The sequence below is a fragment of the Cebus imitator genome, unplaced genomic scaffold (genome assembly GCF_001604975.1).
Source record: "Cebus imitator isolate Cc_AM_T3 unplaced genomic scaffold, Cebus_imitator-1.0 Scaffold76, whole genome shotgun sequence".
Classification (NCBI taxonomy): domain Eukaryota; kingdom Metazoa; phylum Chordata; class Mammalia; order Primates; family Cebidae; genus Cebus; species Cebus imitator.
Genome location: NW_016107391.1, coordinates 3,263,810 through 3,277,991, shown reverse-complemented (window position 1 = coordinate 3,277,991; position 14,182 = coordinate 3,263,810). Strand labels below are relative to the sequence as shown.

The 14,182-nt window shown below is 36.4% G+C and overlaps 1 protein-coding gene across 11 annotated transcripts in view; it reads left to right on the top strand.

Annotated features, from left to right (window-relative positions):
* Positions 1–14,182, top strand: part of NR3C1 (nuclear receptor subfamily 3 group C member 1) — a 156,326-nt gene that overhangs the window by 123,745 nt on the left and 18,399 nt on the right. For all 11 annotated transcript variants that reach the window (XM_017532293.2, XM_017532292.2, XM_017532290.2 and 8 more), the window contains exons 5-6: positions 10,922–11,200; positions 12,802–12,946. In XM_017532293.2, coding sequence (XP_017387782.1) covers positions 10,922–11,200; positions 12,802–12,946 — 424 coding nt within the window. The remainder of the gene's footprint in view (positions 1–10,921; positions 11,201–12,801; positions 12,947–14,182) is intronic.

Below are 14,182 nucleotides of genomic sequence, written 5' to 3'. Positions count from 1 at the left end.
AGTTTATCCACCAGTTCTTCTTATACACACTGAATTCAGTACAGCCAGACTATATACTAAGAAAGGAAATCAAGTAGTAATGAAAACACAACATGCTGCAACTTTATTATTTTTTTCAGCCTCAGAACTATCCCTAGGGTTGGAAATGTTTCTGTAGCATAATATTTACATGTCCATTTTTCTTTTTGACATTTTAAAGCACACCTTTTACTTGGAGATCTGTGTTGTATTACAGATCTGCAAGAAAAAAACCCTCAAGGAAGAATTGGATGGATTTTGTTTTGGTTTTAAAGTAAAGAGGAAACCTGGGCTGGGTGCAGTGGCTCACGCCTGTAATCCCAGCACTTTGGGAGGCCGAGGTGGGTGGATCACGAGGTCAAGAGATCGAGACCATCCTGGCCAACATAGTGAAACTCCATCTCTGCTAAAAATACAAAAATTAGCTGGGCGTGGTGATGCACACCTGTAGTCCCAGCTACTTGGGAGGCTGAGGCAGGAGAATCACTTGAACCCAGCAGGCAGAGATTGCAGTGAGCCGAGATTGTGCCATGGCACTCCAGCCTGGGCGACAAATCGAGGCTCTGTCTTTAAAAGAAACAAACAAAAAAAAAAACCCTGAAACTAGTCCATGTTTATGTAACAAGTTGTATAATTAACACTGATTCAGCATTAAAAAATTTTCCTCTGAAAAATGTTTGGAATTCTGTTCTGCTTGAAATGGCAAGTTCTGTGAAGGTAGTGGTGATCTAATAACACATATGCTTATTATTTATTGTGACAGTAGTATTTTTATCCAGCAAATATGCACCAAGGCAGTCACTAGATATAAAATGAATAAAATAAGTCCCTGTATTCCAGTAGTTTGCCTACTAGTTAGGTTGCAGAGTCAGTCACAAAAGAGCATGGCATACCATAGAGGGCATAGGGCCACAGGAACAAGAGGAAGGTCACCTAATTCTGTTTTGGAAGTCAAGGAAGAAGTAACATTGAATTTTAAATTTATAAGCTGAGTAGGAATTAGGTAGATGAAAAATAAGGGCAGAGACATGATCAGATTTGTATTTTGCAGACGAATCTTACATAGAGAGAGACCAATTAAATTAACAGCAGTCCTCCAGGCAAGAGATGGCAGTACTGAGAATGGAAACCATGTGGTTCTTTTTATGATGATGATTTTTATGATGATGATGATGATTTTAGAGACAAAGTCTCACCCTGTCACTAAGGCTGGAGTACAGTGGCATGAATGTAGCTCACTGCAGCCTTGAACTCCTGGGCTCAAGCCATCCTCCTACCTCATAGGGCTACAGATGCACACTACTACACCCAGCTGATTTTTTAAAATTTTTGTTTTAATTTTTTTGTAGAGACAAAGGGGTCTTGCTATGTTGCCCAGGCTGGTGTCTAACTCCTGGCCTTAAGTGATTCCCCTGTTGCGGCCTGCCAGAGTGCTAGGATTATAGGCGTGAGCCACTGCAATTGACCTATGTGGTTCTTCTGATACGAGAGACTAATTGTTGGTGCTATTGAGCACACACTGTGTGTACATCTTGTTAAATAGATTTATGAAGACTCTAGTTCCCCAAACCACACACACAACTCTATCTACATTTGACCAGGATGTTTAAACTTGACTGTAGAGTGCCAGCATATTGAACATTGATTTACGTAAAATGATAGCTGCCCACTTTCTTGTAGATGTTACAAAACCTGCAGAGATTAAAAAATGCACACAGAAGGTTGCTTTCAGTTCCACAAGGGTAGTTTATATAACAAACAGTATTCCCCACTTTCTTAAATACCAGATCTCTGCCCAGATTTTACCCAGTTTCTTCTTTCTGCTCACTAATATCCTGTGTATGTAATGTACTTTGACCATTTAAATATATATTAAGGCACATGAGCTTTTAGTGCCCTTTGGCTTATTTTCTCTGGCCCCAGTTATCTCTACTATGCATGTTTTCATCTTAGCAGTTTTATATTTAGAAATAGGTTTTGAATGAAGCTCAAAGAACAAAGCCAAATAAAATTCTGTCGTATCTCTAATATATTGGGGTCGCTTACCCAGTAACATTTTTAAGTGCTTTTCTGAATACATATAAAGTTTAAGATCTTTGGAGCTTTAAGCATATAGTGTTTTTCTGGGCAATTTCTCCCTACCCAAACAATAAGGGAATTCTTTCATCCAAAGAAAAAAGATATATCAACTACAGAGTAATGATTTTGATGGACTAGGCTATTAAGTTTGTCCATTTTTTCCTTTTACCATTTAATATCAATTGCAGTGCCCTTTGCCCTTCCTGCACTAGAAGATGACCTAAGACAGCGACTGACATCTGATTTTTCTGTTAATTATACCATCACTGCCATTTCCAGTGGTGGTATAATTATCTTTTGTTGGGCATCAGAAATTTTTCTTACATGAATAAAATTTAAGCTGTGGTTTCTCAAAATATTATATTAAAAATAACCATTATATGATTTTATAAGTTGTCAATATATCCAGGTAATGGAAAAATTGGTATTTGTTCAAAACTACTACATGTTAGTCTTTGATATACATTCTTCTACTTTTTGGACCCTCAAATTATTAAAAACACCTTTGAGTAGGGCCATGATTTACTTTATATCCATTTTTACACTACGTAGTAGAACAAAATTCTAATTTGTTATTTCATACTATGATATGTATCTGTGACACATATAGTTGATCCAATTCTACTTGTAGATAAATTGAAAGAAAGGCTTAAAACAGTTCTTAGGGTTTGTGTGTGTTATTTTAGTGTAAAAGTACCATTTTTGTATTGAGCTAACCCCAGTATATATAAAACCTTTATTTGGCATGGTATGTGTGAGCACCAGAAATCTTTGGCAGACCCTGATACTTACAATATAGATGAGCCATGTGTTTCACACTTTTTTTTTTCAACCTTTACAAATACTCTCTTGTTCATCAGATTGCTTCCCCTAAGCCAAGCAGTTTCGGTGATAGCCCCAGAGTAACTTTGCCCAAGTCTCTCCATAAATGTAATTTAGGACTGCAAGTGCTGTACTTTGATACTCTTGCTCCATACCAAGTAAATCTCAAGATTTATTTTAAGGGAGTGGACTTCACTGCTTAAAGTGCCTAGCATTTAAGAACAGATAAGTTTTTTAATGGTGCTCCTAAATGTTTTTTTTTTTTTTTTAACTTGCTTTTCTCTTGTTACTAAATGTTTTATGTTCATTTCATTTTAAGGTATATTATAATCCAAAGTATGGCTTTACTTTTAGCATAAACAGTCAAATGGAACTTAAAGATGGCATTATCAGATTTATTACCAAATATTATTTAAACTAATTTTTTAAGTTCATAAACCGAATCTAGTAGTTTCTTTTTTCAACTTTTATTTTAGATTCTGGGGGTGCATGTACATGTTTGTTACTAAGATACATTGTGTGATGCTGGTGTTTGGAGTACAATTGAACATTTCATCCAGGAAGTAAGCTTAACTTACCTAACACGTGCTTTTTAACCTGTTCCTCCCTTCCTCTAACTCTCCTCTTGTATTTCCCAGTGTCTGTTCCAATCTTTATGTCTATGTGTACTCAATGTTTAGCTCCCATTTATAAATGAGAACATGGTATTTGGCTTTCTGCATTCGTTCATTTAGGATACTGGCCACCTGTTACATCCATGTACTGTAAAGGACCATGATTTCATTCTTTTTGTGGCTATATAGTATTCCATGGCATATAAATACCACATTTTCTTTATCCAATCCACTGTTGATGGGCCCCTGGGTTGGTTCCATGTCTTTGCTATTGCAAACCATGCTGCGATGAACATATGGGTACATGTGTCTTTTTGACAGAATGATTTATTTTTCTTTGGGTATATGCCCAGCAATAGGATTGCTAGGTTGAATTGTAAACTCTTAATTTTTTGAAAAATCTCCAGATTTCTTTCCACAGTGGCATCATTGTGGTTTTGACTTGCATTGCTCTGATGATTAACAATCATGAGCAAATATGTTTGTTGGCTACACGTATATCTTTTTTTCAGAAGTGTCTGCTCATGTCTTTTGCCCATTTGTAATGGGGTTGTTTTTGCTTAATTTATTTGTTTTGTTTAAGTGCCATATAGACTCTGGATATAGAGCTTTGTCAGATGCATAGTTTGCAAATATTTTCTCCCATTTTGTAGATTATCTGTTTATTCCATTGATAGTTTCTCTGCTGTGCAGGATCTCTTTAATTTCATTAGGTACCATTGTCAATTTTTGGTTTTGTTGCAGTTGCTTTTGGGGATTAGTCATAAATTCTTTTTCCCAAGGCTAGTGTCAAGAAGGTTATTTCCTAGGTTTACTTCTAGGATTTTCACAGTTTGAGGTCTTACATATACATCATCTTTAATTCATCTTTAATTTTTGTATGGCCCCAAGGGGTCCAGTTTCATTCTTCTGCACATGGATAGCCAGTTATCCCAGCACCACTTGCGGAATAGGGAGTCCTTTCCCCATGGCTTATTTTTATCAACTTTATTGAAGATTAGATGGCTGTAGGTGTGTGTCTTTATTTCTGCACTCTATTCTGTACCATTGTGTGTGTGTGTATGTGTTATACCAGTACCATGCTGTTTTGGTTACTGTAGTCTGTAATATAGTTTGATTTGGGATAATGTGATGTTGCTAGCTTTGTTGTTTTTGCTTAGGATTGCTTTGGCTATTTGGGCCCTATTTTGGTTCCGTATGAATTTTAGAATGCTTTTTGCTAATTCTGTGAAAAATGACGTTGTAGTTTGATAGCAATAGTGTTGAATCTATAAAATTGCTTTGGATGGCATAACCATTTTAACAATACTGATTCTACCAATTCATGAGCATGGAATGTTATTCCATTTGTTTGTGCCATTCCTGATTTCTTTCAGTGGCATTTTGTAGTTCTCTTTGTAAAAATCTTAAACAAACTAAGATGGCATTCCTAGGTATTTTACTCTTTTTGTGACTATTATAAATCGGATTGCATTTTTTTTTGCTCTTCACCTTTAATTATTAAAAAGAAATTATAATCAGTAAAAACATCACTTAAAAGAAATTTTTTATTAATGAAAGTTTTTCTTAATCCACATTTCAACTTTAGTATTAAATAGTGCAAGGGTTTCATTTATGAACACCTATCCAGTTTAGTCCTCTTAAATTCATTTGCTTACTGTGCATTTATGTTTAACAGGTAAAAGCTATCAGTTACCAGCTATTTCAAAAATGATAACTGCACTGGAAAATGAAGGAATTGCATACTTGATTTGGCTCTCAGTTGGAACATTACTGGTGTATAGAAATACTACTGATTTTTGTACAATAATTTTAAATCCTGAACTTTTACCAAAGCTGTTTATCAGCTCTAGGAGCCTTTTGGCAGAGTCTTCAGGGTTTTCTAGGTATAGAATCATATTGTCAGTGAAAAGAGATCGTTTGATTACTTCTTTTCCTGTTTGGAAGCCTTTTATTTATTTCTCTTACCTGATTGTTCTGACTTAGTATTTCCAATACTAGGTTAAATTGGAATGGTGAGAGTGGGCATCCTTGTCTTACTGCATTAAGGGGAATGCTTCCAGCTTTTGCCATTTGGTATGATGTTGGCTATACGTTTGTCATAGATGGCTCTTATTACTTTGAGGTATGTGCCTTGCATACCTAGTGTGGTAAGGATTTTTATCATGGATATGTTGGATTTTCTTGCTGCTTTTTCTGCATCTTTGAGATGATTGTATTTTTTTTGTTTATGTGATGAATCACATTTATTGATTTGCATAAGTTGAACAAGCCTTGCATCCCAGAAATAAAGCCTACTTGACTGTGGTGAAATAACTTTTGATGTGCAGCTGAATGCAGTTTGCTGGTGTTTTGTTGAAGACTTTTGCATCAGTGTTCATTAGGGATATTAGCCTGTAGTTTTTTTTGTTGTTATTGTGTCTCTACCAGGTTTTGGTACTAGAATGTTGTTTCCCTTGTAGAATAGTTAGGGATGCATCTCTCTTTCCTGATAGCTTTTTTTTTTAGAATAGTTTTAGTAGGATTAGTACCAGCTCTTCTTTGTACATCTGGTAAAATTTGGCTGTGAATTCGTCTGTTCAAGGGCTTCTTTTCATTGGTAGGGTTCTTTTTTTTTTTTTTCTGATTCAATTTCAGAACTTGTTATTGGTCTGTTCAGAATTTCCGTTTCTTCCTGGTTCAAAATCTAGGGAGGTTATGTGTTTCCATTTACACATACATACCTACTCCAAATAATGGCTTTATATATAGAGAGGTTAGTTGAAAACAAAAAATGATTCTTTCATAGTAAACTCCACCCCCTCTACACACGCGTGCATGCATAAACCCTAAGGTTTTTTTAAAGCCTTTCTTTGAATTTATCCATTACCTCTAGATTTTCTACTTTGTGTGCATAGAGGTGCTTGTAATAGTGTGAAGATCTTTTTTATTTCTGTGGAATCTCTTGTAATGTCATCTTTGACATTTCTTACCATGTTTATTTGGGTCTTCACTCTTTTTTAATTTGTTAACCTGGCTAACAGTCTATCAATCTTGTTTATCCTTTCAAGTAACCAACTTCTATTAACTAGGTTTTAAGCTAAATAAGATTTATCTGCTTTTATTAAGGAGGAAGTAGCATTACCACAGACTCATGAACACTTCTGTGGAGATCCTGTATTGACTGGCAATCTACTATATGATCCAATGGGTCAGGAATTTATATTAGAGTAAAATTTTAATAACTAAATTGCTTTAAAATAGTGATTGTTTAAATGATTCAGTTCAATTAACCCTTTCTTGAAGATACTTTGAAAAATTAGTATTATTTCTTGCTGTAGTCAGTACAGCACAATTTGGTTCACTAGCACTTTCTGAGCTGTATTCAGAGAAGCATCAGTTTTCTCATTTAGGACTATATATAAATAGAAATTAATTACAAACTGAGTCATAGAAAATGCTTTTTTAAAAAATCCTCCAGCGTGTTACTCTTTCTTTTTTGTTCTAAGGTGGAGTAAAGAAATATGCATTCTAGGCCAGGTGTGGTGGCTCACACCTGTAATCCCAGCACTTTGGGAGGCCGAGGTGGGCAGATCACGAGGTCAGGAGTTTGAGACCAGCCTAACCAACATGGCGAAACCCTTTCTCTACTATAAATACAAAAAATTAGCTGGGCATGGTGGCGTGTGCCTGTAATCCCAGCTACTCAGGAGGCTGAGACAGGAGAATCGCTTGAACCCAGGAGGCGGAAGTTGCAGTGAGCTGAGATTGTGCCACTGCACTCCAGCCTGGGCAACAGGGCAAAACTCTGTCTCAAAAAAAATATATATATATATGCATTCTAAACCCTTTAAAGTTATGGTTAATTGAGGTTTTCACAGTACTGTTTCAGCGTATTGATTTGGGACATGTATGTTCTCTTACATTGTCAACAAAGTACATTCTATGATTTTAGATCTAGATTTCAGTGGGATACTTCTGGTTGCTTAAAGAGCTTCTTTATGTCAAAGATCAGATGGTTGTAGATGTGTAGCGTTGCTTCCGAGGCCTCTGTTCTGTTCCATTGGGCTATATTTCTGTTTTGGTACCAGTACCATGCTGTTTTGATTACTGTAGCCTTGTAGTATAGTTTGAAGTCAGGTAGCATGATGTCTCCAGCTTTGTTCTTTTTGCTTAGGATTGTCTTTGCTATGCAGGCTCTCTTTTGGTTCCATATGAAGTTTAAAGTGGCTTTTTTCCAGTTCTATGAAGCAGGTCAATGGTAGCTTAATGGGGATAGCACTGAATCTGTAAATTACTTTGGACAGTATGGCCATTTCACAATATTGATTCTTCCTAATCTCAGGAACATGGGATGTTTTTCTATCTGGTGGTGTACTCTCTTATTTCCTTGAGCAGTGGTTTGTAGTTCTCCTTGAAAAGGTCCTTTATATCCTTTTGTTGTATTCCTAGGTATTTTATTCTCTTTGTAGCAATTGTGAATCGGAGTTCGCTCTTGATTTGGCTGTTAGTCTGTTATTGGTATATAGGAATGCTTGTGATTTCTGCACATTGATTTTGTATCCTGAGGCTTTGCTAAAGTTCCTTATCAGTTTAAGGAGATTTTTGGGCTGAGGTGACAGGGTCTTCTAAATATCCAATCATGTCATCTGCATATAGAGACAATTTGACTTCCTCCTGATTGAATACCCTTTATTTCTTTTTCTTGCCTGATTGCTTGGCTAGAATTCCCAATACTATATTGAATAGGTGTGGTAAGAGAGGGCATCCTTGTCTAGTGCCATATTTCAAAGGCATACTTCTAGTTTTTGCCCATTCAGTATGATACTGGCTGTGGGTTTGTCATAAATGGCTTTTATTATTTTGAGATATGTTCCATCAATACCTAGTTTATTGAGTTTTTAGCATAAAGGGCTGTTGAATTTTGTCAAAGGCCTTCTCTGCATCTATTGAGATAATCATGTGGTTTTCGTCTTTGGTTCTGTTTATGTGATGAATTATGTTTATAGACTTGTGTATGTTGAGCCAGGCGTGCATCCCTGGGATGAAGTCTACTTGATCGTGATAGATAAGATATGTTGTCGTAATCAGTTGGCCAGTATTTTATTGAAGATTTTTGCATCTATGTTCATCATGGATAATGGTCTGAAGTTTTCTTTTTTTGTTGAGTCTCTGCCGAGTTTTGGTATCAAAATGATGTTCGTCTCATAAAATGATTTGGGAAAGAGTCCCTGTTTTTGTATTGTTTAGAATAGTTCAGAAGGAGTGGTACCAGCTCCTCTTGGTATGTCTAGTAGAATTTGGCTTGAACCCATCTGGACCTGGACTTATTTTGGTGGGTAGGCTATTAATTGCTGCCTCAACTTCAGCCCTTGTTATTGGGCTATTCAGGGTTTCAGCTTCTTCCTGGTTTAGGCTTGGGAGGGTGCAAGTGTCCAGAAATTTATCCACTTCTTTCAGGTTTACTGGTTTATGTGCATAATCTCTGATGGTAGTTTGTATTGTTCATGTCCTTGGTAGGGACATCATCATTCTCAGCAAACTGACACAAGAACAGAAAATCAAACACTGCATGCTTTAATAGGCGATATTGAACAATGAGAACACATGGACACAGGGAGTGGAGCATCACACACTGGGGTCTGTTGCGGGGTGTGGAGGTCAGGGCGGGATAACATGGGGAGAAATGCCAGATATAGGTGACGGGGGGATGGAGGCAGCAACTACCTTGCCATGTATGTACCTATGCAACAATCCTGCATGATCTGCACATGTACCCCAGAACCTAAAGTACAATAAAAGTTTCTTTATGTATTGATGTCCTTCCTTTTTTAAATTTTATCACTCCTCTATTAAGTTGTGATATCCAAATTTAAAATATTCTAAAAACATGTTCTCCTTCAAGTTGAGGTAATGATAGTTGTTATATGGTACTTACTATAATATATGCCAGGAACTGTTCTAAGCATTTTATGTATTTAATTCACACACCAACCCTCTAAGTAGGGACTGATACTATCCTCATTTTACAGAAGGGAAAACGAAGAGTCAGGGATTAACTTGCGCAGGTATCAGGCTACAACATGGCAGAACCAGGACTTAAATCCAAATACACTGATTTCAGGTTTCTGCTCTTTAGTCCTGTATCATACTGCGACTTCAAGAGAACATGGTAAACTAATTAGAATAGTTCTATCATGATTCTATTTCCATTTTGAAATGTTAACTAAAAATTCTTGAATTTTCTTAATACCCCATTTAGTATAGAACACAATAAGAATGGAACCATTCTGTTCTCATATTGGACATTGAGATACCTTTCTTTCCCACCACCATATCTGTCCTCCACAGACTATGTGGTGTGTCATGTTAAGGACAGAGGATCTAAAAATGATTTTTAAAGGTGATTTACATGTACTCTTCCCTTTGCAAAATGGTTTGCATTCCTAGTAATTGAGACAGGTACATTTCTTCTTTCATATGAATAATTTCTTGCCTTTCCCTGGAGTTCTGAGTACTTTCCCTTTGAGAGAACAATGTAATTCTTATTTAGTCACTGAAACAAATAACTTTAGGAGGATGAATAAGTCTACTAAAAGTCTACAGGATCCATGTTGTAGTTTCATTAGATGGCTCCATACCAAGTCAAGGTAAAAGATAATTTATATATAATATGAAAATGGATGCTTTAGGTTGATAAGCATTATAAATAAATCTTCCTTATAAAGGGGAAATTTCCCACTTATAATTTATGTGAAGTAATATAGAGTTTTTCCGATTCATCTTCCCAAATGTGTTTAGTCCCAAGCAGTATCTATGTAAGTACCCATGTAAAGGTGAACAGTGGATTTTTCTGCTGTTAGAACTAATACTGTTTTTAGCATGTAATCTGCTATTGTCATCTTCCTATCTTAAAAAGTGGCTTTGAACAAGTGTAAATAGTGTAATTCTCTTCATGATATATACTACCATGATTTAATCTTACCACAGTTTGTAATCATTATGACAAGCTTAGATTTTTTTTTGGTTTATACTAAGAGTAATTTGCCTTATATAACCAATGAAATTGTTGCATTTAGAGTGAAAGTGAGATAAGAAATAATTTGTAGAAGAATTTACAAAAGTGATTTACTCAGATTGTTTTAACATACTGTTATAATAGTTTGTATGCCTTATACTTTGTATAAGCCATAACTATAATGCAGTTTCTGGCCTATTTGTAAGCAAAATTTTCCTCTGAATCCTTTGCTATTCAGAAAAAAAAAGTTTTTTCTCCTGTTCCATGTCATTTTATCGTAAATGCTAAATATTTCTCCTAATAGTTTTAGAAAGTAAAAATAATTCTTGACTGTATAACACAGACCTTCCCATTACAATTCATTTTTATGTATTTTTAAAAATACCCACAGCTCGAAAAACAAAGAAAAAAATAAAAGGAATTCAGCAGGCCACTACAGGAGTCTCGCAAGAAACCTCTGAAAATCCTGCTAACAAAACAATAGTTCCTGCAACGTTACCACAACTCACCCCTACCCTGGTGTCACTGTTGGAGGTTATTGAACCTGAGGTGTTGTATGCAGGTTATGATAGCACTGTTCCAGACTCAACTTGGAGGATTATGACCACGCTCAACATGTTAGGAGGGCGGCAAGTGATTGCAGCCGTGAAATGGGCAAAGGCGATACCAGGTAAGATGCAAAAGATAAAAGAGCTACCATATAAACTTTTGTGTTTTCTTCAGCAAAAACACTTCAGCTTCTTTATCATCCTGAGCCCATGGCTTATCTTGTTTCTCTTACTCAGTTCTGGGAACTATGAAGTGGAGAGTCAGGTGAATACAGGTGATAGGGAGTTTATAATCAAACATGTACATTACTCCCTCTTTTTCAAATCATTATGGTAATTTCACATAGGATGATGTAATATCAGAACTCAAATTACAGGGCTTACTCAGAACTCCTTTTACACTGAAGTTTGGGGAAAGGAAATGTTTTTAGTTAATTCCAATTGTTTTGCTTCAGTGTGCCCCTTTTAAAAATCAGCATGTTTGTAAAATTGGTAAACATCAAGTGTGCTGACTCTGTCAAAATTTGTACTAAAGTAGAATGATTTTAACTCTTCACTAAATGAAATGCTACACATTGAATGTAATTTTAAAGATAATTTTAAATAAAAGTAGTTCCCCTATTGAAATTTGTCATGGAACCGCAGAGGTCAGTGTTAGTGTCAGCTCTAACTTTAATGATAAAGGGAATTGACAAGCTTGTGTTCACACAAATAGGGACAGAACAAGAAAGTAACCTGTCATCCTTGTTTTCTTAAAGGGGAAAGAGGTGTGACTAGCAGAGCAAATGTTTTACTTAACTTGTTGATTAATATCTCAAGCCAGGATTCTTTTCTATTCTTTAAAAGCGATACATAATAGTTGTACATATTTATTGTATGCATTTATACTTACGGGGTACATGGAATATTTTGATAGAAGCATACAACGTGTAAGGATCAAATCAGAGTAATTGGGATATCCATCACCTCAAACATTTGGGGAACATTCCAAATCTTTTAACTATTTTGAAAATATACAATAAATTATTGTTAACTGTAGTCATTCTGTTGTGCTATTGAACACTAGAACTCATTTCTTCTAACTGTATTTTTGCACCCATCAACAAATCTCCCTTCATCCCCTTCACCACTACCCTTTCCAGTCACTGGTAACTGCCAAGCCACGAATTTTGGCTTTCTGTTTTACTATGTAGTTCATGTTTACTTAAGCAGACAAAGGTGACAAAACTGACAACTTATTTTTTTAACACTGAAAGCTATTAAAAAACACAGAGGGGGCTGGGTACCATGGCTCATGCCTATAATCCCAGCACTTTGGGAGGCCAAGGTGGGTGGATCACTTGATCAGGAGTCCAAGACCAGTCTGGCCAGCATAGCAAAACCCCATCTCTACTAAAATTACAAAAATTAGCCGAGCATAGTAGTACACACTTGTATTCCCAGCTACTTGGGAGGCTGAGGCACAAGAATCACTTGAACCCGGGAGGCAGAGGGTGCACACCAGCCTGGGTGACAGAGCGAGACTCTGTCTAAAACAAAACAAAACAAGCACAGAGGGTTTCAGTCTTAAAGTATCAGTTTGTCTACCTAGCATTTAGTTTCCATTTTCTGTTAGGGGCCCCCTCGTTTTGACAGGAGTAAATGATCTCATTGCTCTTTGGCAATTCCCATAGAGATGATCTTCTTAGAGTGTTGCCTTATACTTTTATATCTCCTAATTCAGGTTTCAGGAACTTACACCTGGATGACCAAATGACCCTACTGCAATACTCCTGGATGTTTCTTATGGCATTTGCCTTGGGGTGGAGATCATATAGACAAGCAAGTTCAAACCTACTGTGTTTTGCTCCTGATCTGATTATTAATGAGTAAGTTTTATGTGAGTCATTTTCCCTGTATTCATAGGATATTTTTAACCAGCTGATGTTTTCCTGATGGACTGCTATTGTGATAATTCAGGACTGATTCAATCCTACTGGGTATCTAGGAACTAGGCAAACTAGAAATAGAGCTATGAGTGCTTACGGCAGGACAACTGTAATGTAGAGCAGATGTACATGTGGCATTATTACTGTCCCAGGACATACTTAAGGATGTTTAACAACATCTCTGAGGTTAGTAAAGTCTGTTACAAGCAACAAGGAATCTAACTTTCATAATCCTACTCCAGAAAGAAAAAGCATGATAAAACTCATGTGGATTCAGTGGGGACAATTGCAGATGAGGCTATCTAGGCTGATGGGGTGGGACATATGGACCCAGACACAAGAGATATCTCTTTGTATGGCAAGGCTCACCCAGTATCTATGGCTTAAGAATATGGGAACAAGTTTGTTTTGTTGAACTGAGAGAAGACCAAGCCTTTAAGATTTTATAAATCAGCTATTCTCTTATCCTCTGTGCTTATTCCTGTATCTGTGAAGTATTTCAGGTATCCAGTTCCCCTTACCTCATTGCAGTTGTTTCCTCACTAGTTTTTACCTCCAGTATAACCTTCATCATGTTGGCTAATGTTTGCTTCCTCAAACACAGTCTGACTGCATCACATCTCTCTCCAGTACACAGATTGTCTTCAGTATCTTCCCACTGACCCTCTAGTACATACTCTGCATTTTCCGGAACCTTACCTCACTTCCTCTCCCATTGTTTTCCTTCACATACTCTTCATTCCCTTCCCTTCTTCAAGCATACTCTTAGACTGTTGGTGTTCACATCACCAGATACACGGCAGAGAAGTCACATTGTAGCTCTTCTCACTTTCTGCCTTGTGTTATTACTTGTCATAGTCCTGGCTTATTGCTATTAGTAGAATGTAAACAGGAAGTTCACACACACATATCCCTGGTCCAAGAAGAACAAAAAATGAAGATTTGTGTTTGTATAAAAAACAGAAGTCACCTTGACTACCTATTGCCAAAAAAAGGACGGTTCAAACTACTGCATCACAATGTAACAAGATTAGGTAGTTCGATCCAATTTTAAATTAACTGGTAAATATATTTAGTTTGGAGAAACTCAAGACATAATTATTCATTTCAGAATCCTACCATGCTGTTTAAAAAATACCATGTTGGCAGTATTTATTTTTTAGTCACTTTCTAACA